At 47.3% G+C, this 25,205-nt stretch overlaps 2 protein-coding genes and 1 long non-coding RNA gene across 4 annotated transcripts; 1 reads left to right on the forward strand and 2 right to left on the reverse strand.

Moving 5' to 3' along the window:
• The first annotated feature begins 554 nt into the window (after positions 1-554).
• On the forward strand, positions 555-2,781 carry LOC124688371 (2,3-bisphosphoglycerate-dependent phosphoglycerate mutase 1-like). The gene is made up of 8 exons (XM_047222058.1): positions 555-783; positions 869-1,092; positions 1,203-1,321; positions 1,418-1,574; positions 1,816-1,917; positions 2,002-2,121; positions 2,423-2,481; positions 2,580-2,781. The coding sequence occupies exons 1-7, from the start codon at positions 555-557 to the stop codon at positions 2,465-2,467; spliced, it is 996 nt and encodes a 331-aa protein (XP_047078014.1). The 3' UTR covers positions 2,468-2,481; positions 2,580-2,781.
• Positions 2,782-3,623: 842 nt separating this feature from the next.
• Positions 3,624-6,505, reverse strand: LOC124688372. 2 transcript variants are annotated; one of them, XR_006998501.1, is made up of 5 exons: positions 6,391-6,505; positions 6,073-6,151; positions 5,346-5,617; positions 4,200-4,257; positions 3,624-4,079 (listed from the first exon to the last, which is right to left on the reverse strand). It is a non-coding gene; the product is annotated as an uncharacterized LOC124688372 (long non-coding RNA). The 2 variants fall into 2 exon arrangements; XR_006998500.1 differs by having other exon boundaries at positions 6,073-6,505.
• Positions 6,506-6,845: 340 nt separating this feature from the next.
• LOC124693161 (NF-X1-type zinc finger protein NFXL1-like) lies at positions 6,846-10,678 on the reverse strand. Its single transcript, XM_047226625.1, has one exon. It carries the CDS (start codon positions 10,632-10,634, stop codon positions 7,074-7,076), a length of 3,561 nt encoding a protein of 1,186 aa, XP_047082581.1. The 5' UTR covers positions 10,635-10,678; the 3' UTR covers positions 6,846-7,073.
• Between the last annotated feature and the right edge of the window lie 14,527 nt (positions 10,679-25,205).

The raw sequence follows: 25,205 nt of genomic DNA on the forward strand, positions 1-25,205 counted from the left end.
TACCAACCCAAAGTCAGAATCTCCCATGGACCAAACCAACCCTGTCGACCTGCATAAAAACCTGCCTCCGACCCACGCACAAGATAGCACAAGCATAGGCAGGCCCAACAAAGAACAAACCGACAACGCCCACACGCACAAGCAACAAAAAAAGCCTTCCTTTCTTTCCTATTGTTCCCTTCTTGGTTTCGTCGCCGCTCCCCGGCGATCTCCGCGACCGCGACCCGCGCCGCCGCCGCAGATCTCGCCAAGGAAACCCGGGCTCGGTTTCGCCGACCTGCTGGCACGGACGGGCTTATAAAACGCGCCGCTCCTCTCCCCGATCGAGCTCCCCGAGGTGGTGCTCTTCTCCGCCGCGTCTTCCCTGCCCCACATCCATGTACGTCTCCTCTCGCCATTTGCTTTTCCCCTTCCGCGCCGACGAAATCCGTGGCCTGGTTTGGATTTCTGAATGCAATGGAGCCCGGTCCTCCTCTGATATCTTTTGATTCTGTTTCGATGCGTGGACTATCTGAAGATTGATTGACCTTGCTGTCTTCTTGGTGCGAAGCAGAATGGCTGCCTCCACGTCTCAGCATGCGCTCATCTCCATCAAACCGCGTGCTGCCTCCAGCTTCGGTTATGATAAGAAAGCTGGCAATGTACGCTTTGCTCCAGCAACGAATTGCTGCCCCAGCAGCCGGAAACTGGGATTGGTTTACGCGTCGAAACCGCAATCTTCGGTGATTGAACCGACCCAGCTACCGTCGAGCCCCGAGAGCGGCACCACCCCAAAGAAAGCAGGTATTCTTCTTCAAGCTCTGTTAGACTATGCAGCGGTACAATTTAATTTAGTGATGCTATAAGATTATTCCTCATGTGCTTGTAGGCGAAAGTGCGCTTATATTGATTCGGCACGGAGAATCCTTGTGGAATGAGAAAAACCTGTTCACTGGCTGCGTCGATGTGCCCCTGACCCCGAAGGGTGTCAACGAGGCGATTGAGGCGGGTAAGAGGATATGCAACATCCCGGTTGATGTCATTTACACTTCATCGCTGATCCGTGCTCAGATGACCGCCATGCTTGCCATGATGCAGCATCGCCGTAAGAAGGTTCTCTACCTTTTTTCTCTCTCAGATTTCTAGCAGAAGCATGTTGTATCTGAAGTTGTGAACGTTTTAGATCAACCATATTTAGAGGTCTTCATGTCTGACTGTGCTAGGTTCCAATTATTGTGCACAACGAGAGCGAACGGGCACACCAGTGGAGTGAGGTATACAGTGAGGAGACAAAGAAGCAGTCCATTCCTGTCATAACAGCTTGGCAGTTGAATGAACGGATGTAAGAGCTTGCTAATGTCTTATAATGACTGTTCCATTCTTTCTAGCTCTGCCTCTTGAATATCACGTTTCATTTTACTAATACTGTGTCTCAAAGGTATGGTGAACTGCAAGGCCTTAACAAGCAAGAAACGGCTGATCGGTTTGGCAAGGACCAAGTTCATGAATGGCGTCGCAGTTATGACATTCCTCCCCCAAATGGCGAGAGCCTAGAGATGTGCGCAGAGAGAGCAGTTTCTTATTTCAAAGATCAAGTAAGGATATGCTTTGGTGCTGCTAATTTATTTAGACCTCTTGTATAACACAGGTTGTAGATACTTACGGTTTTCCTTTGCTCTCCCAACTGTTTCTTGGCCCTGAATAACTATCTGTTTTTACTTGTAAATGTGGCAAAAAAAAAGTAGTTGTCTGCATTCAACTCCCTTATTTGCTGTTTCCGGTTTGTATATTAACATGTTTTAGAGGACTGTAACCAACATATGTTCTGATCTACAGATTATACCTCAGCTTGTGGCTGGAAAGCATGTTATGATTGCTGCCCATGGGAATTCACTTCGTTCAATTATAATGCATCTGGACAAGTTGACTTCTCAAGAGGTAATATAACTTTTTATCTAGTTTATTTACACTTCACAATCAGCCATCATTTATTCAGATTGCTAATAAAACTTCTTTCCTCAGGTAATCAGCCTTGAGTTGTCTACTGGCATTCCTATGCTGTACATATTTAAGGAAGGGAAATTTATCAGGCGGGGGAGTCCAGCTGGACCTTCTGAGGCAGGTGTTTATGCTTATACCAAGGTGAGAGTCCTCTCTATTTTGCAGCTGGAAAGTGTTTGATTCACCAACTTCATGCTCAGTAACATAACTTGACAATTATCTGAAATTTCAAGATCTTTTGTGTAGGCACAACTATATTTGATTTAATCATAAACCAAAACAGATAACGTTGTCTTTCTTCTACTCCACATAAAACTATAGAACAGCAATACAGATTTCTGATGTCTTCTGATTAGTAGGATTCATCAATGTGAATGGAGGAATGTGTTAAGGTTTGCATGTTTCATAGTTTAACTCGGAAACTCTCCAACTTTGACTGTAGAATTTGGCCAAGTATAGACAGAAGCTTGACGGCATGGTTCAGTAAGACAGTAACCATCTGTAAGTAAACATTTTTGCTATTTTCATACATGGCAGAAAGAAAATTATTCAGGAGAGATTGCTTTAATGTCCATCCTTTATCTTGAATTGGCATGCAGGCTTTATTTGAAGCAGTGACCGAGGCTTCATCATTCGTCGAACATGCAATACCCCCTGCAAACTGGGTTAACTTCATACTATTGAGCATTAGTAACCTTGAGATATAAGGAGTTGCTGCAGTTTGTAGCGTCTCCTCTGTTTCTTTGATACCTTGCAGCTTGTAACACTAAAATCTAGGGAGAGTATAGGTTACGGTCATGAAAGATAAAATGGGGATAAATTCTGGTTACCCATGTGTTCAGTTTCATTTATTCCCCATTCTTTAGATGCGACTGCAACTGGGTTGTCTGAAATGATACTATGTGATCAGAACATTTCATCCCCCATATTCTTCTGTGAGGTCTTGCCCAATATATGATCCCTACTACTCCTGTACATGTGTTATCTTTTCGCCATTTTGGTTTGTATTCTCCAGCCTCTGTAAAAGGACAAACACAAGCGCCCAGCTGCCCAGCTTTTGTGGCTTATTTTCAAAAATGGAAGCTATTCTTCAACTAGGAAAAATGTGTGAAAGGAATATTTAAAAACCGCACGCCTCCATGCGATAAAAACGACTAATTGCCACATCGCATGTTGATAGGTTTGACGCTCCTCGTAGTTTATTTACCACCCATGTCATCCTCGCAGCAAGTAATCCATGGCACTAATACCCACACCATACTCCTAACATGGCTCATATCAAAACCGGCAATATCTTGACAGAAACCAGAAGCATCCAGGCAGTAGGCACCTTCATCTGTCATCTAGAAATTGACGGTGCTCAGTTGCTAAATACAAACAAAAAGGGCTAAACCCAAGCAGCAAGAAGCCCCTAGCTCGACACAATTCCCTCCCTGGCCCTGCCACCCATTTTCAGCCCATGGCCGGCCAAGAACAGCAAGGCACACCAAAAAATACAGAGGGAAATGCAAATATACAATAGACTAGTTGGCTATTCCAAAACAGGATGAACTATATTTGGTTGTTCAGCCTGTTCTTCTCCAGAAAAAAAAAACTGTTTAACACGATTGTGGGCGACTGCAAAGCCCCCGCTGGCCATAAGATGCCCGAATCTCTTAGAATTCATTGCACATACAGTAGTAAGCGATACATTAATGGTCTGTTCGGTTCATATAAGTTAATCTCAAACGCATCAAAAATCATGGGGAGCTGATTACAGGAAGATCATTCAGAGAAATCTAAACATTGCCACCAAGTGCCAGTACCATGATGAAAAAGAACTTCTGAAAAGTGTGTTTGTCATCTACTTGCTCGTCGTCAGCAGCACACAAAATCAGACCACACCAAACTGGAACCTACCTTCCTAATCCATGAACATTCCACAGGTTCAGGTTACGACGGTACGCAAATTGTAGAAATCCAATAACATCTAGCGACCAGCATATAAAGCAAACTTTGTTTCAGCTCGTTTCAAGTTTCAGCACATGTAAAACCATGACGTGAAATTCAGGTGCTTCATGCTTTATTTGATCAAGCAGGGTGGATTCATTTGCATCTGCCTGTAGAGAAACAAAAGGTGAACCATAAGAACCAGTTACTCCTTATTTTTCTTTGGCATATGCTTGCGAATTGACATCTGAATTCAAATGTCACTTATTAAGGTGTGACTGGTACATTACCTCACTGAACTTGAAAAGTATTATGTTTGACACATCGGCAGGCTTAGATTTATCCCACCTATCAAAACAAATCACCACAGCAAAAACGTGAACAAATTATTTAAAGGCACCAATTATATCAAACATATCAATGATGGAAAACTAAGAACATAACACTTCACATTTCTCATTCAATAAGATTGCCAATTGCAACTTGATACGGAAGTTATATTGAAGACCAAGATTTCTCATTCAGTATGTTGATGAAAGAATAGCACATAACTGAAGTTGGCATAACACCAAGTCAAAGTTAGAAGTTCGAAATTTCACGGTCAATGAGCTCAATGTGGCATGACAGTTAGCAGGTCCGTTAACAGTTAAATCTCACTATCCCACAAAAGTGAGTTATATCATAATCCACTTCAGTTGTTACCAAGTGGAAATATGTCCGTTACGACATACACAATTATGTTTTGTACCCTACCATGTCAGGCATGTATAGAACATGTCCATAACTCCATAAGCACATAACTACCACGGAAACCATGACATGTGTCATGTAAAACAACACTTTATCAGTTAAGCAGAGAAGTGTGCTGAACAAGCATTAGTTCATTTAAAGATCTCCACATTTTCTGACCAGTGTCCTTCATGTTTAAATCTCTAGCGCTTCAGTCACGCCACAATTCTTTCAGTGTACATCACCTCTTCAGCATCAACTTTTTAATGCCAGATAATAACAAAAAACACAATGAGATGCCAGTGTGGGAAGGTCAAGAAGATTACATCAACTATCAACATAATATTATTAGTCCCTTAATACCATAATACCCTAGTAAAAATCTTGCTATTCAGGTTATGAAGTTGCATAACGAGAAATGTACTAACTCCATTGCAAATCATAAGGCATACTTGGAGTCACAGTACCAACTCCATTGCAAACCCTAGAATGTTGATATGCATGCGCAAAATTTTGTTCGGAATTTTTTTGACATTTTAAATTGTTTTTTGTGGTGACAGGAGCATATGCACATGGGTTCAAAAGTGCATTTCCGGATACGGAGAAGATAACCATGGTGAGGATACTAAACTACTACTTTACAAGTTACAAATGCAGGAGAGGAAAATGTAGTAAATATGGGCAACACGAAAGAACTCCACGCGCACCTTATAATATGGAAGAAGCTGACAACATTTTAGGCCTCATAAATTGAAAAGGAGGGAGTAATAACCAATATATAAGCTCCTCATGCTCAAGAAGATGGTGGAGAACACAGTAATGGTCCAAATTCAGGTTAACAATTGGTTCAGCTTGAAAATCCAATTTTGGCAAGCTGAGTAACCAGATAGAAGGCCATAACTTGACCAAATATTGCAGTAACTAGAGCAAAAGATTTGGTAACTTTCTTCTGATATTCAAGGCCAAAAATTGTATATTCCTAAAACACGAAAGGTAAACAGGTGTCGATAATCTCAATCAAAACATGAGTACATCCGTGTTTCAAAATGTTAGGATACTCTAAGGTAGTCTGAACATTAGTAAAGGTGGATCAAACATAAAGCATAAGAATATCTATATTGTACAGAGAACTGTAATGTAATAAATATGTACATTATACATATCACTTTCTGCTCAGACGAATTCCAAAAGATACAGGTAGAATAGGTTGACATCGGGTTATATAGCATGTGCACTTTCGCACACATCGGTTACAAGCATAAGAACACATCACTATTATATTTTGTTATAAATTATTAGCCATAGCTCTAGACCCTAGCAAAAATTATGAGGAACTCAGCTGCTGTGCAATATCAAATACACATCTTCCTTCTTTCTGACAGCACAAATAAAAGTGACTAAAGGCGCTCCATAATCGGATATGAAGAATCAAACCTTGTAAGCTGCTCAGCGACAACTTCATCAGAGAGAAGATCCAATCTATCACCCAGACGTGCTCCTGATCCAGCACTGCCTGCTCCCAACAAACACTCTTAAGACAAAAGTACTTGAATTGAAAAAGGAAAGACAAAAATTACTTGGCAGACTAAGTTCAATACCGGCGAACAATAAAACTATTCAGCACCCAGTCACCCACACAACAGTGAATATTATTTCCTGCTATGAGACGATTCATGTGCTCAGTGCATCACTGGAGATACATGGGCGCCTTGAATTCCCAGTAGTCTCTACAATTACTACTAGCATGCGTACCCCGGTACTAGCTCACGTAGCCCTATCTCCACTTCAACCTGCCACTCAGAAAAAGGAATGAAAATGAAGTGAATGTTCCGTAAATGCTCCCAGCAGACCGTGGCCTGAGGTTGGGGGATGGTTCGGTGAGTTTACCTCAAGAGGTTGAATATGGCTGCAGCAGAGAGTGCGCCGGAATGCGATGTGCTGCCTATAACCATAAGTATCAAGTGTTCAGGAGCCTTCATCTGTCTCTGCACCACGCCACTATAATCAACTGGACTAGCCTACATAGTGGAGACTGGAGAGTTCTGTGAGGAATACATTTTCATCATACCACCATACATCGCTGAGGTTGATTTCGAAAATGGGAATCAGTTGAACAAAGAACCAAACAGGTCCTGAGGTCCTCCTGCCACAACAGAAGAGCAAAACGAACACGAACCACACAAGCAATCCATAACAAACCCAGAAAGTCAGCAGAGAAAGCAAAGTTATGTCATCTTCTTTCTTAGTTCAAATAAAAGTCTTAAGAAAGCCTTAGGAAATCAGTACTTCTGACCGAACAGCCAACAGGCAACAAGCAGGAACCTACTTGACAGAACACGAGCCTTGATATACATTATTAACCAAAAGAAAATGAGAGAAAGATGATATCTGAACAGAAACAAGCCATCTCGACCAAACCGCCTCTGCCTCATCACTCAGCACGATTCTTCCCAGTCTTCCACTTCGAAGTCCGGCTGCAGCTTGGGCACTGCTTGCCTAGCGCTTGGGGCTGCACTGGACCCAATGTCTGGGCGAGGAGCAGAAGCGCTGGAGGACCCAGCATCAGTGCGAGGAGGCATCTTGCGTTTGTCGGTTGCCCCGGAGCTTGTCGCAGCAGCAGACTCCAGAGCATTCCATCTGTTTGTACCCATGGCCTGACCAGGAGTGTCAGCACACCTCCACCCTGACCCTGGAGCTTGGCCAAGCAGACTTGTCCCTGGAGAATGACCAACAGATGGGTCAGATTCAGAGGTACCAGCCTTCTTCCATGGATTGGCGCTGGTCTTTGCAGCCGATACTCCATCCCTCTGTGCTCCAACCCACACATTGCCTGATGACGAAGCCTGAGTGGTGCTGCTTGGACAAAACATTGCAGCACCCTGGTAAGCAGACCCATGGTCCAGCCGCCTCAGCGCTGTCGCTGCTCTAGCTGGATCACTGAAGACCGCCAAGGCATTCTTGTCATTCAGCCAAACCAATTCACACTCCCCACCAAACCTCAAGACTAGAGAGCTAACATCAGCTTCCCTTGGCAAGTCCAGCATTGCAACAACAAGCCTCGGGTCCATGTCCACCATGGGATCAAAGTAAGGATGGGAAGCAGAGACAGGGATACCAGCCTTGGAACCCAGAACGCGAGCAGGTGCCTTTGACTTGGGTGTGACATGAATGGTAACAAAACGCTTGGGCTCCCAACCAACTTCCTGAACAGACAGCTTCCACCTATCTGCAATGAGCCTGATAGCATCCCTCTTATCCTTCGTCATGTGACAGAAGACATGGACCTTGATGTTGCTTGAAGAATTTCCTCTTGCCTTCCCAAGCACAAGAAATTTGCACCTCTCCTCTATGGCTAGCACCCACTTTGGCTCGCGCCGGAAAAGATCAGAGAGCAACTCCGATGCATTTGAGTTCTCACCAAAATGTAATGCATCCAGATTGGGCGGTGTAATGTCAAAAGCTTCAGCAAGGACCTTTTTCCTCTCCATTTTTGCACACTCCTCATCACAGCAAAGTTTCCTCTGCCCAAGAGGTATCCGCTTCCCATTTGATTCCACGTGTTGGAGAGGCATTGGCAGCTGCTGTATGATGGAGATATCAAACATACTATCGCCATTGTAGGATCCACCAGCACTGCAGGGCACAGTTGAAGTGATACGGCCACAAGAACAGGTAATAGTCACACGGACTTCACATCTCACGTCTGGGCAAGGTGATGATGGGTGGCATGGGGTATTGCAAGTGTGCTTGCATTCCCTCCTTGGGACACCACATAACTGTCCACATGAAACTTTGCTCCCAGAGCTTGAACTCGCATCTCCATTTGCGATCGGCGGATCACAAGGGGGAGGATGGCAAGTCCTGGCACAAGCATGCAGTCCACATTGACGGTTCTTTCCACAGGGCTGGTTGCATCTAATATCCTTTGAACCACAAGGGATGTTCCTTAACATCACATGTCCCCCAGTGCATTCCCTCATCACTGGCACAACGCAAGGTGGGCAGTCCCCAAAATGGCATTGATGTGAAGCTGGATGCCCACAAGGCCGAGGGACCATGCACTGGTGTGGGCACGATGGAGTTGGTGTGCCGCATGGCTGTGGTGGCGGAATAGATGTCCTGCCACAGGCACAACAGAGCTCACTGAATATGGTCTCATGGCAAGGTTCGCAGTGACCGCTGTGGCAGAGATGCTGGCATCCATGCTGCCCACAGCGGAGCTTCTTACCACATGGTATCTGGCAGAAATGGGGATCCATGTTGCCACCTTCATGCTGAGCAAACGGCTTCGACAGCGGGCAACAACACTCACTGCACCTGTGCCTCCCGCAGTTCTTCTTCCGGCCACAAGGCTTGTTGCAACGGAACTCTTCCATCAAGACCATGTAGCACTCAACCATCTGAACTGATGAGCCACAGCGGCACCTCTGCTCAACGCGCACCAAGCATGGTCGACACTTTCCCTCGTGACATGTAACCTTGCACCTATGAAGCCCGCACGGCAATTTCTTGTCACAGACCTTGTCACAGGTGGGGATTGGGTCCAAACAACTCGCCCTCTTCTCCTGCAGCTTTGTCTTGCCGCAATGACATGTGGTGACCTTCCCTGGCACAAGCTCGCACTCCCCGCACGGCCCTGGGTGGCAAACATCCTGGCAGACATGATTGCCGCATGCCAGACTGTGGCCACAAGCCTCGCTGCAAGAGAACACCCCATCCTTCTCTGAAAGACTCCCCTTCACCACCATCTCACCGCATAACATCGTCTCTGTTTTCTTGCCGCAGAAGCACTGTGCAGAGAAGTTGACCTGACAGTCCCCGCAAGGCCCGGTGTGGCAGACCTTCTCGCAGCGGTGCCTCCGGCAGGGGAGCAGCTGTTCACATTGCTGCCCACACGTAACAGGCGTACTCCGGTCCGCGCACCGCCGCACGATAGACTGCTTGCCGCAAGGGCACGGCCGCTCGGGAGCAAACGCCTTGCAGGGTGGGCATGGCCCAGGGTGGCACTGCAGGACGCAGAGGTGCGGGCACCTGGTAGCAGCATCGTCGTCATTGGGGGAGACGCCCTTGGCAGCGGGATCGGTCCTCCCGAGGGGCTTGGAGCAAGGCTCGCCGCACGAGTGCGGGGTGAGGAAGAGGTCGTTGGGGGGGTCGCGGCGCCGGCGGCAGAAGCAGGTGTAGGCGATGTCGCGGGCCGGGACGTCGTGCACGGACTGGCACCCGGGGCAGCGCCAGGAGGCGGCCGGGTCGGTGGCGTCGGAGACGGAGGCCGGCGAGCGCGCCCACTTGCGGATGCAGGGGAGGTGGAAGATGGAGAAGCAGCTGCCGCAGGACCACACGGGCGCGGACCTCCGCACCATGTCGTAGCAGATCATGCACTCCACCGCGCCCCGCGCCAGCTTGTCCTGGATCTCCTGCACCAGCTGCGGCACCGCCGCTCCTGCCGGCGCAGGAGCGGTCGCGGGCGCGGGCGGAGCCCTCTCCTGCGGCGGGGGTCGGCGGTGGCTCCTGCTGTTGCCGTGGTTGGCCGGAGCCCTCTCTTGCAGCGGGGCGGGGGGTCCCCTGCTGCTGTTGCTGTGGTTGGTCGGAGCCCTGTCCTGCGGCGGGGCGTGGCGGTTGCTGGGGTTCGGGCGGCGCTGGCGGCGGTGGTGCGGACGGGCGTCGGAGGCCGGATTCGGGAGGGGTAGGATGGGGGCGGCGTTGTCATGATGGTGAGGGGCGGCGTTGGTGGGGATCGGATGGGGGTCAGCGGCGGTGGGGGTAGGCGCAGCAGCGGATCGGGGCCGCCATACACCACGGGAGGCGGCCGTAGATGGATTGCCGCGGCGTCGATCGGCGGAGGGCTGCATGCGGCGGCGGGGCGGAAAACCTAGGGTTGCTGCGTCCTCCGCCGGGGAGTTGGGGAAAAGGCGGCGCGGCGGCGATTGGGGGATTATGCTGGAGGACTTGGGCAATGTACCGGTACAGGAGCTATTTTTGATTTGGAAACGAATCATAAACCAAAACGTGCCTTTTCTTCTACTCCTGGTACTACTCCACAAGAAATTATAAAAACAAACGTCAAACAAAAATTGAAATTATAAAAAAGAGCAAATAGTGATTTTTCTGATGTCTTCGGATTTGTGGGATTCATCATATATGTGTTGAGATCATTTGAAATTCACCGGTATTTTAGTTCAAAGATTTGTCAGTACTGTTTTACATGGATGGATGGATATGTTAAATATTTTAATGTTTCAAACAAATTAACCTGAAAACACCCAATTTTGCACCAGAATTTGGCAGACAAAAGCTTAACGGCATAGGTTCTACAAGTCAATAGTGCTATTCCTATTTTCACTCGTAGAGGCAACCGCCAACCACCAGCAGGTTGTAGGTGTAGAAGGTTATGTTGCAAAAAGAATCCAAAATGTAACTTTTTTCTGTGTATGGAGCATACTTAAAAATGAGACTTCGTTTTGCAACATTTTTCTGAAAATACGTAAAAACTTGCGACATGTAGCCAAATAAACTTTCACAACATTTCGAGCATGACCAAACAACAAAAAAGTGTCATATTTAACAAATCTCTGTTTGTTTGGAGAAAAATCTAAATATCATGTTGTAGTCTCTGACAAAATGAACCAATGCATCCGAATTTTTCTTAGCTCATCCAACATTACGAGAAAACCCGTGTAACATTAGCATACACATACATCATTGTAGCACTTTGCCCATACTTATACAACAAAAAATATGCACACATGTAGCAAAATCACACACCGCGGCAACATCAACATCGTCCAGAGCTCGCTGATACGTCTCCGACGTATCGATAATTTCTTATGTTCCATGCCACATTATTGATGATATCTACATGTTTTATACATATTATATGTCGTATTTATGCATTTTCCGGCACTAACCTATTAACGAGATGCCGAAGAGCCGATTCGTCGTTTTCGCTGTTTTTTGTTTCGTAAATCCTACAAAGGAAATATTCTCGGAATTGGACGAAATCAACGCCCGGGGTCCTATTTTTGCACGAAGCTTCCGGAAGACCGAGGGGAAAGGAAGTGGGGCCACGAGGCGCCGACACCACGAGGCGGCGCGGCCCGGCCCTTGGCCGCGCGGCCCTGGCGTGTGGGGCCCTCGTGTGGCCCCCGCGTTGCCCTTCCGCCTACTTAAAGCCTTCGTCGCGAAACCCCCGGTACGGAGAGCCACGATACGGAAAACCTTATCGAGACGCCGCCGCCGCCAATCCCATCTCGGGGATTCCGGAGATCGCCTCCGGCACCCTGCCGGAGAGGGGAATCATCTCCCGGAGGACTCTTCACCGCCATGGTCGCCTCCGGAGTAATGAGTGAGTAGTTCACCCCTGGACTATGGGTCCATAGCAGTAGCTAGATAGTTGTCTTCTCCTCATTGTTCTTCATTGTCGGATCTTGTGAGCTGCCTAACATGATCAAGATCATCTATCTGTAATTCTATATGTTGTGTTTGTCGGGATCCGATGGATAGAGAATACTATGTTATGTTGATTATCAATCTATTACCTATGTGTTGTTTATGATCTTGCATGCTCTCCGTTATTAGTAGATGTTCGGCCAAGTTTTTGCTCTTAACTCCAAGAGGGAGTATTTATGCTCGATAGTGGGTTCATGCCTCCATTAAATGCGGGACGAGTGACGGAAAGTTCTAAGGTTGTGGATGTGCTTGTTGCCACTAGGGATAAAACATTGATGCTATGTCCGAGGATGTAGTTATTGATTACATTACGCACCATACTTAATGCAATTGTCCGTTGTTTGCAACTTAATACTCGGAAGGGGTTCGGATGATAACTCTGAAGGTGGACTTTTTAGGCATAGATGCATGCTTGGATAGCGGTCTATGTACTTTGTCGTAATGCCCAACTAAATCTCACAATACTCATCATATCATGTATGTGCATGGTCATGCTCTCTTTATTTGTCAATTGCCCGACTGTAATTTGTTCACCCAACATGCTATTTATCTTATGGGAGAGACACCTCTAGTGAACTGTGGACCCCGGTCCATTCTTTACATCTGAAATACAATCTATCGCAATACTTGTTCTACCGTTTTCTCGCAAACAATCATCATCCACACTATACATCTAATCCTTTTTTACAGCAAGCCGGTGAGATTGACAACCTCACTGTTTCGTTGGGGCAAAGTACTTTGGTTGTGTTGTGCAGGTTCCACGTTGGCGCCGTAATCCCTGGTGTTGCGCCGCACTACATCCCGCCGCCATCAACCTTCGACGTGCTTCTTGACTCCTACTGGTTCGATAAACCTTGGTTTCTTACTGAGGGAAACTTGCTGATGTACGCATCACACCTTCCACTTGGGGTTCCCAACGGACGCGTGTTATACGCGTATCAAGCTAAATTTCGGGCGCCGTTGCCGGGAAGATCAAGACACGCTGCAAGGGGAGTCTCCACAATCCAATCTCTTTACTTTGTTTTGTCTTGCTTTACTTTATTTACTACTTTGTTTGCTGCATTATATCAAAACACAAAAAAAATAGTTGCTAGCTTTACTTTATTTGTTGTCTTGCACTCTATATCAAAAACACAAAAAAAATTAGTTACTTGCATTTACTTTATCTAGTTTGCTTTATTTACTACTGCTAAAATGAGTAATACTGAAGTTGAAGTTCGTTCGTTTAAGCAACAAGGGGGAGAATGTTTAAAAGATGCTTGGTATAGAATTAGTGATGCCCATAATAGGTGCACTAAGAAACACTCCACCACTATCCTACTCAGGAATTTTTATGTTGGTATCTCTAGCTGGAATAGGTATGTTCTTGATTGTCTCGCAGGAGGTAACTTCCTAGGCGCCTCTGCTTTAGAAGCTAGTTGCATTATTGAGAGTTTATTTGGAACACCACCTGTTAATGAAACAAAAATTGAAACCTCTCTTGAGGATGTTATGAAAAAGTTGGAAACCATAGAGAAATTTTTTCCAAGAGTTGAAACTAAATTGGAAATGTTACTTGATAAAACTGATAAACTTGATAAATCCTTAGGAGGAATTGATGAAAGAATTAGTGTCCTAGGAACTTGTGTTGTTCATGATAATCAAATAAATAGGATTGGCGAACTTGAAAAAGCTGTGGGAACCTTGGGTTCAACCTTTTCATCTATAAAGTTTAGAGAAAAAGCTTATGTGGGTAAGGAGCAAAAGTTTATGTATGTCTCCAAAGTGCCTAAACCAAAGAAATATTATTATAGGCCTAAAATTGACAAAGCCCTTAGTACCACTACAGATGGGGGAGCTTATGATATCAATGCTTCATCTCTTGATAACACTTGATATACACTTTCTGCGCCTAGCTGAAAGGCGTTAAAGAAAAGCGCTTATGGGAGACAACCCATGTTTTTACTACAGTATTTTTGTTTTATATTTGAGTCTTGGAAGTTGTTTACTACTGTAGCAACCTCTCCTTATCTTAGTTTTTTGCATTGTTGTGCCAAGTAAAGTCGTTGATAGTAAGGTTCATACTAGATTTGGATTACTGCGCAGATATGCATTTCTTTGTCGTCACGAATTTCGACCTGCTCTCTCGTAGGTAGCTCGGAAAAATATGCCAATTTACGTGCGTGATCCTCGGATATGTACGCAACTTTCATTCAATTTGGGAATTTTCATTTGAGCAAGTCTGGTGCCTCAATAAAATCCATCTTTACGGACTGTTCTGTTTTGACAGATTCTGCCTTTTATTTCGCATTGCCCCTTTTGCTATGATGGATGAATTTCTTTGCTTCATTAATGTCCAAGTAGCTTTGTGCAATGTCCAGAAGTGTTAAGAATGATTATGTCACCTCTGAACATGTGAATTTTTATTGTGCACTAACCCTCTAATGAGTTGTTTCGAGTTTGGTGTGGAGGAAGTTTTCAAGGATCAAGAGAGGAGGATGATACAATATGATCAAGGAGAGTGAAAGCTCTAAGCTTGGGGATGCCCCGGTGGTTCACCCCTGCATATTTTAAGAAGACTCAAGCGTCTAAGCTTGGGGATGCCCAAGGCATCCCCTTCTTCATCGACAACATTATCAGGTTCCTCCCCTGAATCTATATTTTTATTCCATCACATCTTATGTACTTTGCTTGGAGCGTCGGTTTGTTTTTGTTTTTGTTTGAATAAAATGGATCATAGCATTCATTGTGTGGGAGAGAGACACGCTCCGTTGTTGCATATGGACAAATATGTCCTTAGGCTTTACTCATAGTATTCATGGCGAAGGTTGAATCTTCTTCGTTAAATTGTTATATGGTTGGAATTGGGAAATGCTACATGTAGTAATTCTAAAATGTTTTGAATAATTTGATACTTGGCAATTGTTGTGCTCATGTTTAAGCTCTTGCATCATATACTTTGCACCTATTAATGAAGAAACACCTAGAGCTTCCTAAATTTGGTTTGCATATTTGGTCTCTCTAAAGTCTAGATAATTTCTAGTATTGAGTTTTGAACAACAAGGAAGACGGTGTAGAGTCTTATAATGTTTACAATATGTCTTTTATGTGAGTTTTGCTGCACCGGTTCATCCTTGTGTTTGTTTCAAATAAACCTTGCTAGCCTAAACCTTGTATCGAGAGGGAATACTTCTCATGCATCCAAAATGCTTGAGCCAACCACTATGCCATTTGTGTCCACCATACCTACCTACTACATGGTATTTCTCCGCCATTCCAAAGTAAATTGCTTGAGTGCTACCTTTAAAATTTCCATTTTTTACCTTTGCAATATATAGCTCATGGGACAAATAGCTTAAAAACTATTGTGGTATTGAATATGTACTTATGCACTTTATCTCTTATTAAGTTGCTTGTTGTGCGATAACCATGTTTCCTGGGGACGCCATCAACTACTCTTTTTTGAATATCATGTGAGTTGCTATGCATGTCCGTCTTGTCTGAAGTAAGGGAGATCTACCACTTTAATGGTTAGAGCATGCATATCGTTAGAGAAGAACATTGGGCCGCTAACTAAAGCCATGAATCATGGTGGAAGTTTCAGTTTTGGACATATATCCTCAATCTCATATGAGAACACTAATTGTTGCTACATGCTTATGCATTAAAGAGGAGTCCATTATCTGTTGTCTATGTTGTCCCGGTATGGATGTCTAAGTTGAGAATAATCAAAAGCGAGAAATCCAAAATGCGAGCTTTCTCCTTAGACCTTTGTACAGGCGGCATAGAGGTACCCCTTTGTGACACTTGGTTAAAACATGTGTATTGCGATGATCCCGGTAGTCCAAGCTAATTAGGACAAGGTGCGGGCACTATTAGTACACTATGCATGAGGCTTGCAACTTGTAAGATATAATTTACATGATACATATGCTTTATTACTACCGTTGACAAAATTGTTTCTTGTTTTCAAAATCAAAGCTCTAGCACAAATATAGCAATCGATGCTTTCCTCTTTGAAGGACCTTTCTTTTACTTTTATTGTTGAGTCAGTTCACCTATCTCTCTCCACCTCAAGAAGCAAACACTTGTGTGAACTGTGCATTGATTCCTACATACTTGCATATTGCACTTGTTATATTACTCTATGTTGACAATTATCCATGAGATATACATGTTACAAGTTGAAAGCAACCGCTGAAACTTAATCTTCCTTTGTGTTGCTTCAATACCTTTACTTTGATTTATTGCTTTATGAGTTAACTCTTATGCAAGACTTATTGATGCTTGTCTTGAAGTGCTATTCATGAAAAGTCTTTGCTTTATGATTCATTTGTTTACTCATGTCATTACCATTGTTTTGATCGCTGCATTCATTACATATGCTTACAATAGTATGATCAAGGTTATGATGGCATGTCACTCCAGAAATTATCTTTGTTATCGTTTACCCTGCCGGGACGAGCAGAACTAAGCTTGGGGATGCTGATACGTCTCCGACGTATCAATAATTTCTTATGTTCCATGCCACATTATTGATGATATCTACATGTTTTATACACATTATATGTCGTATTTATGCATTTTACGGCACTAACCTATTAACGAGATGCCGAAGAGCCGATTCTTGTTTTACGCTGTTTTTGGTTTCAGAAATCCTACAAAGGAAATATTCTCGGAATTGGACGAAATCAACGCCCAGGGTCCTATTTTTGCACGAAGCTTCCAGAAGACCGAGGGGGAAAGGAAGTGGGGCCACGAGGCGCCGACACCACAGGGCGGCGCGGCCCAGCCCTTGGCCGCGCGGCCCTGGCGTGTGGGGCCCTCGTGTGGCCCCCCGCGTTGCCCTTCCGCCTACTTAAAGCCTTCGTCGCGAAACCCCCAGTACGGAGAGCCACGACACGGAAAACCTTACTGAGACGCCGCCGCCGCCAATCCCATCTCGGGGATTACGGAGATCGCCTCCGGCACCCTGCCGGAGAGGGGAATCATCTCCCGGAGGACTCTTCACCGCCATGGTCGCCTCCGGAGTGATGAATGAGTAGTTCACCCCTAGACTATGGGTCCATAGCAGTAGCTAGATGGTTGTCTTCTCCTCATTGTGCTTCATTGTCGGATCTTGTGAGCTGCCTAACATGATCAAGATCATCTATCTGTAATTCTATATGTTGTGTTTGTCGGGATCCGATGGATAGAGAATACTATGTTATGTTGATTATCAATCTATTACCTATGTGTTGTTTATGATCTTGCATGCTCTCCGTTATTAGTAGATGCTCTGGCCAAGTTTTTGCTCTTAACTCCAAGAGGGAGTATTTATGCTCGATAGTGGGTTCATGCCTCCATTAAATCTAGGACAGTGACAGAAAGTTCTAAGGTTGTGGATGTGCTGTTGCCACTAGGGATAAAACATTGATGCTATGTCCGAGGATGTAGTTATTGATTACATTACGCACCATACTTAATGCAATTGTCCGTTGTTTGCAACTTAATACTGGAAGGGGTTCGGATGATAACCTGAAGGTGGACTTTTTAGGCATAGATGCATGCTGGATAGCGGTCTATGTACTTTGTCGTAATGCCCAACTAAATCTCACAATACTCATCATATCATGTATGTGCATGGTCATGCTCTCTTTATTTGTCAATTGCCCGACTGTAATTTGTTCACCCAACATGCTATTTATCTTATTGTTATCACCAGAATTTGACCGAGTCAGAGGTGGGCCGCGATCAAGATGGGCTTGAAGATTATATACGGAAGAAATACGTGAATCGGCCTTACATGCAAAGTTTGGGCTAGTTGCCCGTGTATCTGTACCATAGTAGGATACGTGTCGGTTAGGAGTTAGAGTTTTACCCGTGCACGGTTAGGTGCACACCTGAATTAGAAAGTCCCCCGGACTATAAATATGTATCTAGGGTTTATGGAATAAACAACAACCAACGTTCAACACAAATCAATCTCGGTGCATCGCCAACTCCTTCGTCTCGAGGGTTTCTCCTGGTAAGCACCATGCTGCCTAGATCGTATCTTGCGATCTAGGCAGCATAAGCTTATTTACGTTGTTCATGCGTTGCTCGTACTGAAGCCTTTTTGATGGCGAGCAACGTAGTTATCTTAGATATGTTAGGGTTAGCATTGTTCTTCGTATCATATGCTGTCGTAGTGCAACCCTTATGCATCTAGCCGCCCTTACACCTATCTTAGGTGTAGGGGCGGCACCCGCTTGATCATTGTTTAGTAGATCCGATCCGTTACGGTTGCTCCTTGTTCTTCAAGGATTAGTTTAATATCCGCAATAGTTAGGCCTTACAAAGGGTTGGAGGATCCAGCGGCGTGTAGGGTGTAGTTTGCTAGCCCTAGACAGGATGTTCCGGGGATCAACCTCGTGTTGGTTTTTAGGCCCTGTCTAGGATCGGCTTACGATCACCGTACGCGAGCGCGAGGCCCAATCGTGAGTAGGATGATCCGATTATGCGGTGAAAACCCTAAATCGTCGTAGATCGCATTAGCTTTATCTTGATCAAGCAGGACCACCATATATTCGGACACCTTGTACGAATCATGGGTGGATCGGCTCTTTGAGCCGATTCACGGGATAACTCGAGAGCCGATCGAGGCTCGTATTTAATGTTTACGTGTATGCCATGCAGGAAACTAAGCGAGGCATCATCCAACACCTTCCCGACCAGGTATAGGTCAGGTGGCACGCCCTTGCGACGAGCATCGGACGTGTGACCGGAAGGCTTTGCGGGCCGTCGCTCCGAGGGACCGGGGCCAGCCGCAGCCCCGAGTTGTTCCCGGCTCTACGGTGTTGCCGGTCGCTGCCCGCCGGTGGGTTTCGACCGCAACACATTCCGGCACGCCCGGTGGGACAACCTTCGACATCCACCGCATCGCCATCTACATCCGAGATGGCGGAAGGCACTCCGGTCAAGTACGAGGATCTGACTGACGAGCTCAAGAAGAAGCATGACGAGATCAAAGCAGTCCTCGAAGCCGACCTCATCGGCTCTTTCCACAGAACCCGCTCCCATGGCATCAGGTGGAAGGGGTTCTCACCTGAAGGCGCGCTCGATGGGGTGGACCTGTCCTCCCCGTCAGAAGAACGCGCCAGGTCGCTGCGTCAGGAGATCAACTTCATGGTGGCTCATTCGCTACACCGCCACTCTGAGAGCCTGGTGAACACTTTGGAGCGTGTCGCTCTGCGCGTGATCCAGGAAATCATGAGCCACCGGTATTCTCCGTCAGGACCAGCTCTGGGGACTTACCAAGGAGAGATGCCACTCCAGTCCCGTCCACCGCTGCCGTTCGCGTTGGCAGCGCCAGAAGTGCCGAACTCATCGGCATACGTCGTCTACAAGATTGGTGGTGATCCTAGTGACTACCAATTCCTACATGAGGCGCCCAAGGAGATCCCGCATGGATACACGTGCGCATACGTGCCAGACTGCAGCAACTGGGCACTCTCGAACCAGGCTGCGACGGCAGGGACTTCTGGAACAGCAGGAGGAACGTCGGCAACAGATCTTGAGAAGAAGACGTGGCTAGCTAAGTACGCCACCCCGACAAACCTCCAGAGCTCAGCTCGTGCAGTTGGCTCAGAACTGGAAAAGCAAGCATGGCTGGCTAAGTATGCCACCCCGGCGAATCTTCAGGGTTCGACACCGCCGGCCATCACCGCGGATCAGATTTGTACAATTCTGAAAGACCAATTCGGCATGATGCCGAAAAGGAGGACAATCGGCTATACCAAGCCGTACCCCAACGAGTACGAATTGATCCCGCTACCACCCAAATATCGGCTCCCTGACTTCACAAAGTTTAGTGGATCGGATGGTTCCTGCTCCATCGAGCATGTGAGCCGATATTTGGCACAGCTGGGCACGATCTCAGCATCAGACGAGCTGCGTGTGAGGTTCTTCGCACAGTCCCTCACGGGATCGGCTTTCGGGTGGTACACATCGCTGCCACCGAACTCAATCCGGACTTGGAAGCGGTTGGAAGAGCAGTTCCATGAGCGGTATCACTCGGAGGCTTCCGAGGCTGGCATTGCCGATCTAGCACAAGTACGACGAAGCGCGGGGAAACGGTGTCGGAATACATCCAGCGCTTCAGGACCGTGAGGAACCGATGCTATTCGGTTCACGTAAGTGAAAAAGAAGCGAGTCGAGTTGGCGGTGGTGGGTCTCTCATCATCGATCAAGGACGTGGCCTCCCAAGCGGACTACCCTTCATTGGCGCACATGGTGCGAAGGCTGTCGGCATATGAACAGCGCCACCCGGATGTTTACCGGGACAAATTCAAGCGAGCGGTGGTCCTGGTTGAGGCGAACGAGGATGAAGGTGCTGCGGGAGATCAAGAGGTAGCAGTGGCTGAATGGGCTCGGGCGGCAAGCCCCGTGTCCTGTAAGTGGGTTAAGCCACAAGGCCCTCCAAAAGGGTTCGACTTCGACGTGACCAAAGCTGAGCAGATTTTCGACCTCTTACTCACGGAGAAGCAGCTAAAGGTACCCGAAGGCCACAAGATCCCCACGGTGCAAGAGCTGAACGGAAAGCCATACTGCAAGTGGCATAACACGTTCACCCACGCCACCAACGACTGCAGGGTGTGGCGTCAGCAGATCCAAATGGCGATAGAAAAAGGGCGGCTAATTTTCAACCGAGTACGCCATGAAGGTCGACACACACCCCTTCCCCGCCGTTAATATGGTGGAGTATACTTACCATGGAGGGTGCCGGCCAGATTTCTCGTGCAATATCAACATGGTGGGACCCGGGCACCACTGCGGTAAGGACGGAGATGAGGGCAGCTGCTCTCATAGCAAAGACACGGAGGAAGCCGCTCCACGCGATCGGCTCCGCCACGACGGCAAGCGCTACGTCACAGAGGGAGAAGTGAAGAACATAAGATATCAGCGACCTCTCTCTGATCACCTCCTCAACAAGTATGTGAGTCAGTATGACCAACGCCGACGATACAACGACGATGATGAAAAGGATCGTCTGGCTAGGGACGACAGGAGACGTCGTCGGCATGATCGCGACGAGGAGCGATATGAGCGCCACGCCAAGGAAAAGTCAAGGGAGCAAGACGACGAGGATAGGCACTGGGACTGCCCCTTCTTCAGACACTGCTGGGATTCAGGAATGAGCCGATTGCCAACAATCGGCAACTGCCCGAGTGCAAACAAAGAAGAAGGATGCGGCTAACGCGTCCGTGTTCAAGCGTCTAGGGCCTCTCCCGCCTCGAAGCAAACGCGCCGAGTCCCCTCGGATGGAAGATCTTGAGGATTTGGAAGACGAGGGAGAAGAAGAAGAAGCAGTACCACCGGCCAAGGTGGTGCCCCGATGGACTCAGCCGTTCCCAAAAGCGTAGGGTTCAGCGATTGCGCGGCTTGGAGGAAGCCGAAAGGTTATACCTGCACACGCTAAGGAAGGCGCGACCTGATCTGGCCGCAAAGATCCAGCGAACCCTGGATGAAGAGGGTCGACCACGAAAAATGGAGTGGCGCCCCAAGCAAAGGAAAGCCGATGATGAGACATCGGCTGGCACAAACATGGTGCTCGTCCTTCCAATGGAGTTTGGTGCTCCAGGATTACACGAGGCACCCAATTTCGACGACTGCGAGCACATCAACGTGACACAGGATGGGGCTAGGTTGGTTTTATCCGCCGGCCTGACCGTGTAACAAGAGCAACATCGATGGACAAATGTGGCGATGCCGATCCAAGTGATCGGCCCCAAGGATTTATGGAGGAACATTGCAAAAAACCTTCATCGAGCAAGCGACATGGAGGCCGATTCCAGCAATCGGCCAAAATTATCCTCACTATACATTCTGCCTGGGTTCAACATTTGATCCAACAGGGAATACCTGAAGAGCCGATACCCTCAATTACTTGAAAGAATCGGCTCGGGGGGCACCTAGGTGGATAAAACACGAGGATAAGAAGTGGAAGTGTCTTTCAAATACCCGGCAGCCCAAGATATTCTTTGATGATGGGTATTGAAGTATGGGGGCCGATACATAAATCGGCCGTAAAAAATTCAAAAGGTATAACTGTTATAAGCAGAGGGTCAATGGAGCAGGAAGTGGGTCACGAAGAGAGACTCTAATGGAAGAACTCCTCAATGGAGTGGTTTGGTGGCTCAGATCCTCTCTTCAAGAGCCTCCAAATTCTTTTTGCGAGTATTCGAGTCCGCGGTATCAGCTGGGGCAAGTTTGAGGGATCATGACCCTGACCAATGCCAAGAGCAGCATGGACGTGCAGATCAGGTTAAGGATGGGTTGCATCAAATCCGCCAAAGGAAAGGAGCCGATCTGACCAGCAAGGCGCAAGAAGTGGACTGAAGAAGCTCGGGGGGCAGCTCGCCCTGAAGATTCTCTGCTCTGAGGAGCCGATTTTGTTGAAATCGGCTGGCTCTGCATTATGACTTGGAGGCCAATGGTGGCACATTTGGCTGACTCACCACTTTTCTCGCCTTAAGTGAGGCTTGGGGGGCAGCTTGCCCTGGAGGACCCTTTGCTATAGGAAGCCGATTTGGTTGAAATCGGCTGGCTCTACATCTCGGCTTTTGAGGAATAGTTGCTGCGGGAAAAACGGAGCAGGAGCACTGTCTGCGAAGTATCAGCTCCGGCCTCCGGATTGATTCAGCAATGGTCCTAGAGCTCTTCCGAAGACAAAGGTGGCCGTTAATAATACGCTCAGTGACTGCGGGTTGGACCTGTTCGGTTGGAAGTTGGGATGGCTAAATTGGCCTATCTCGAAATTTATCATAAGAGGTCGATGCGTTGCCATCGGTTCATTGAGCGTTGATCCAACTAACAATCGGCAGAATCAGTACGAAGGGAAATCGGCAAAGTCGAGTTAAGGAAAAGTCTTCTTCATTAATAAGAGAGGATTTTTACAATGAAGAGCCGATTGCTCAAAGCAAGGAAGAGCAAAAGAAAGAGCCGATTGCTCCGGGACTACTAATCCTACATAACTAATCCTCGCTAGCATCGTCGTCGGCGTCGCCGTCGGCGCTACTGCCGGAGAATTCCTCGCCGCTGCTGCCCCAGCCGTCAGCCGGAGCTTCCTCTTCCTCGTCATCATCATCATCCTCGCTGTCCACCCAAGCGCGGAAGCGCTTCGTCGGCGGGTACCCGGCGGAAGAGGAGGAATCCTCCTCCTCCTCCTCTTCTCCTTCCTCGTCATCATCCTCGTCCTCGCTGTCCGCCCACATGCGGGAGCGCTTCTTCGGCGGGAGCCTGGCGGAGGGGGAGGCCGTTGTCTTCTCTACTTCTCCTTCTTTCTCCTCCTTGTCGGGGGAGATGGGGTTCGCCCCGGAATGGAGGTCGTCTTCATTCTTGCTCTTCGGCGAGGATTGGAGGGGCAAGCCTGAGGGGGAAGAGGAAGAGGAAGACATTGCTACAGGGGAAGAGGGTTTTTTGGCGCTGGTGGACAGAACAGAGCAAGGGGATGGAGTGGCGAACCGTTCGGCACAGATAAATAAAGTGGCATTAGTGGAGGTTTAATGCCATGACGGTTCTCGAGGACGTTATGCCGAAATTATCAATTCGTGCAGAGAAGCCCAGGAGGCGAGGCGAAATGATGGAAGATTCTGCGGCAGTTCTGCTCTGCCACGACATGACCCGACGGAAGAAAAGCGTAATGATTTTGGAAATGTCATTTCCAAAACCAGGGGGGCATGTGTTATCACCAGAATTTGACCGAGTCAGAGGTGGGCCGCGATCAAGATGGGCTTGAAGATTATATACGGAAGAAATACGTGAATCGGCCTTACATGCAAAGTTTGGGCTAGTTGCCCGTGTATCTGTACCATAGTAGGATACGTGTCGGTTAGGAGTTAGAGTTTTACCCGTGCACGGTTAGGTGCACGCCTGAATTAGAAAGTTCCCCGGACTATAAATATGTATCTAGGGTTTATGGAATAAACAACAACCAACGTTCAACACAAATCAATCTCGGCGCATCGCCAACTCCTTCGTCTCGAGGGTTTCTCCTGGTAAGCACCATGCTGCCTAGATCGCATCTTGCGATCTAGGCAACATAAGCTTATTTACGTTGTTCATGCGTTGCTCGTGTCGAAGCCTTTTTGATGGCGAGCAACGTAGTTATCTTAGATGTGTTAGGGTTAGCATTGTTCTTCGTATCATATGTTGTCGTAGTGCAACCCTTATGCATCTAGCCGCCCTTACACCTATCTTAGGTGTAGGGCGGCACCCCGCTTGATCATTGTTTAGTAGATCCGATCCGTTACGGTTGCTCCTTGTTCTTCAAGGATTAGTTTAATATCCGCAATAGTTAGGCCTTACAAAGGGTTGGAGGATCCAGCGGCGTGTAGGGTGTAGTTTGCTAGCCCTAGACGGGATGTTCCGGGGATCAACCTCGTGTTGGTTTTTAGGCCCTGTCTAGGATCGGCTTACGATCACCGTACGCGAGCGCGAGGCCCAATCGTGAGTAGGATGATCCGATTATGCGGTGAAAACCCTAAATCGTCGTAGATCGCATTAGCTTTATCTTGATCAAGCAGGACCACCATATATTCGGACACCTTGTACGAATCATGGGTGGATCGGCTCTTTGAGCCGATTCACGGGATAACTCGAGAGCCGATCGAGGCTCGTATTTAATGTTTACGTGTATGCCATGCAGGAAACTAAGCGAGGCATCATCCAACACCTTCCCGACCAGGTATAGGTCAGGTGGCACGCCCTTGCGACAGCATCGGACGTGTGACCAGAAGGCTTTGCGGGCCGTCGCTCTGAGGGACCAGGGCCAGCCGCAGCCCTGAGTTGTTCCCGGCTCTACGGTGTTGCCAGTCGCTGCCCGCCGGTGGGTTTCTGACCGCAATACTTATGGGAGAGACACCTCTAGTGAACTGTGGACCCCGGTCCATTCTTTACATCTGAAATACAATCTACTGCAATACTTGTTCTACTGTTTTCTGCAAACAATCATCATCCACACTATACATCTAATCTTTTGTTACAGCAAGCCGGTGAGATTGACAACCTCATTGTTTCGTTGGGGCAAAGTACTTTGGTTGTGTTGTGCAGGTTCCACGTTGGTGCCGGAATCCCTGGTGTTGCGCCGCACAACATCCCGCCGCCATCAACCTTCGACGTGC

Source organism: Lolium rigidum, chromosome 2 (genome assembly GCF_022539505.1).
Source record: "Lolium rigidum isolate FL_2022 chromosome 2, APGP_CSIRO_Lrig_0.1, whole genome shotgun sequence".
In the NCBI taxonomy this organism is placed as follows: domain Eukaryota; kingdom Viridiplantae; phylum Streptophyta; class Magnoliopsida; order Poales; family Poaceae; genus Lolium; species Lolium rigidum.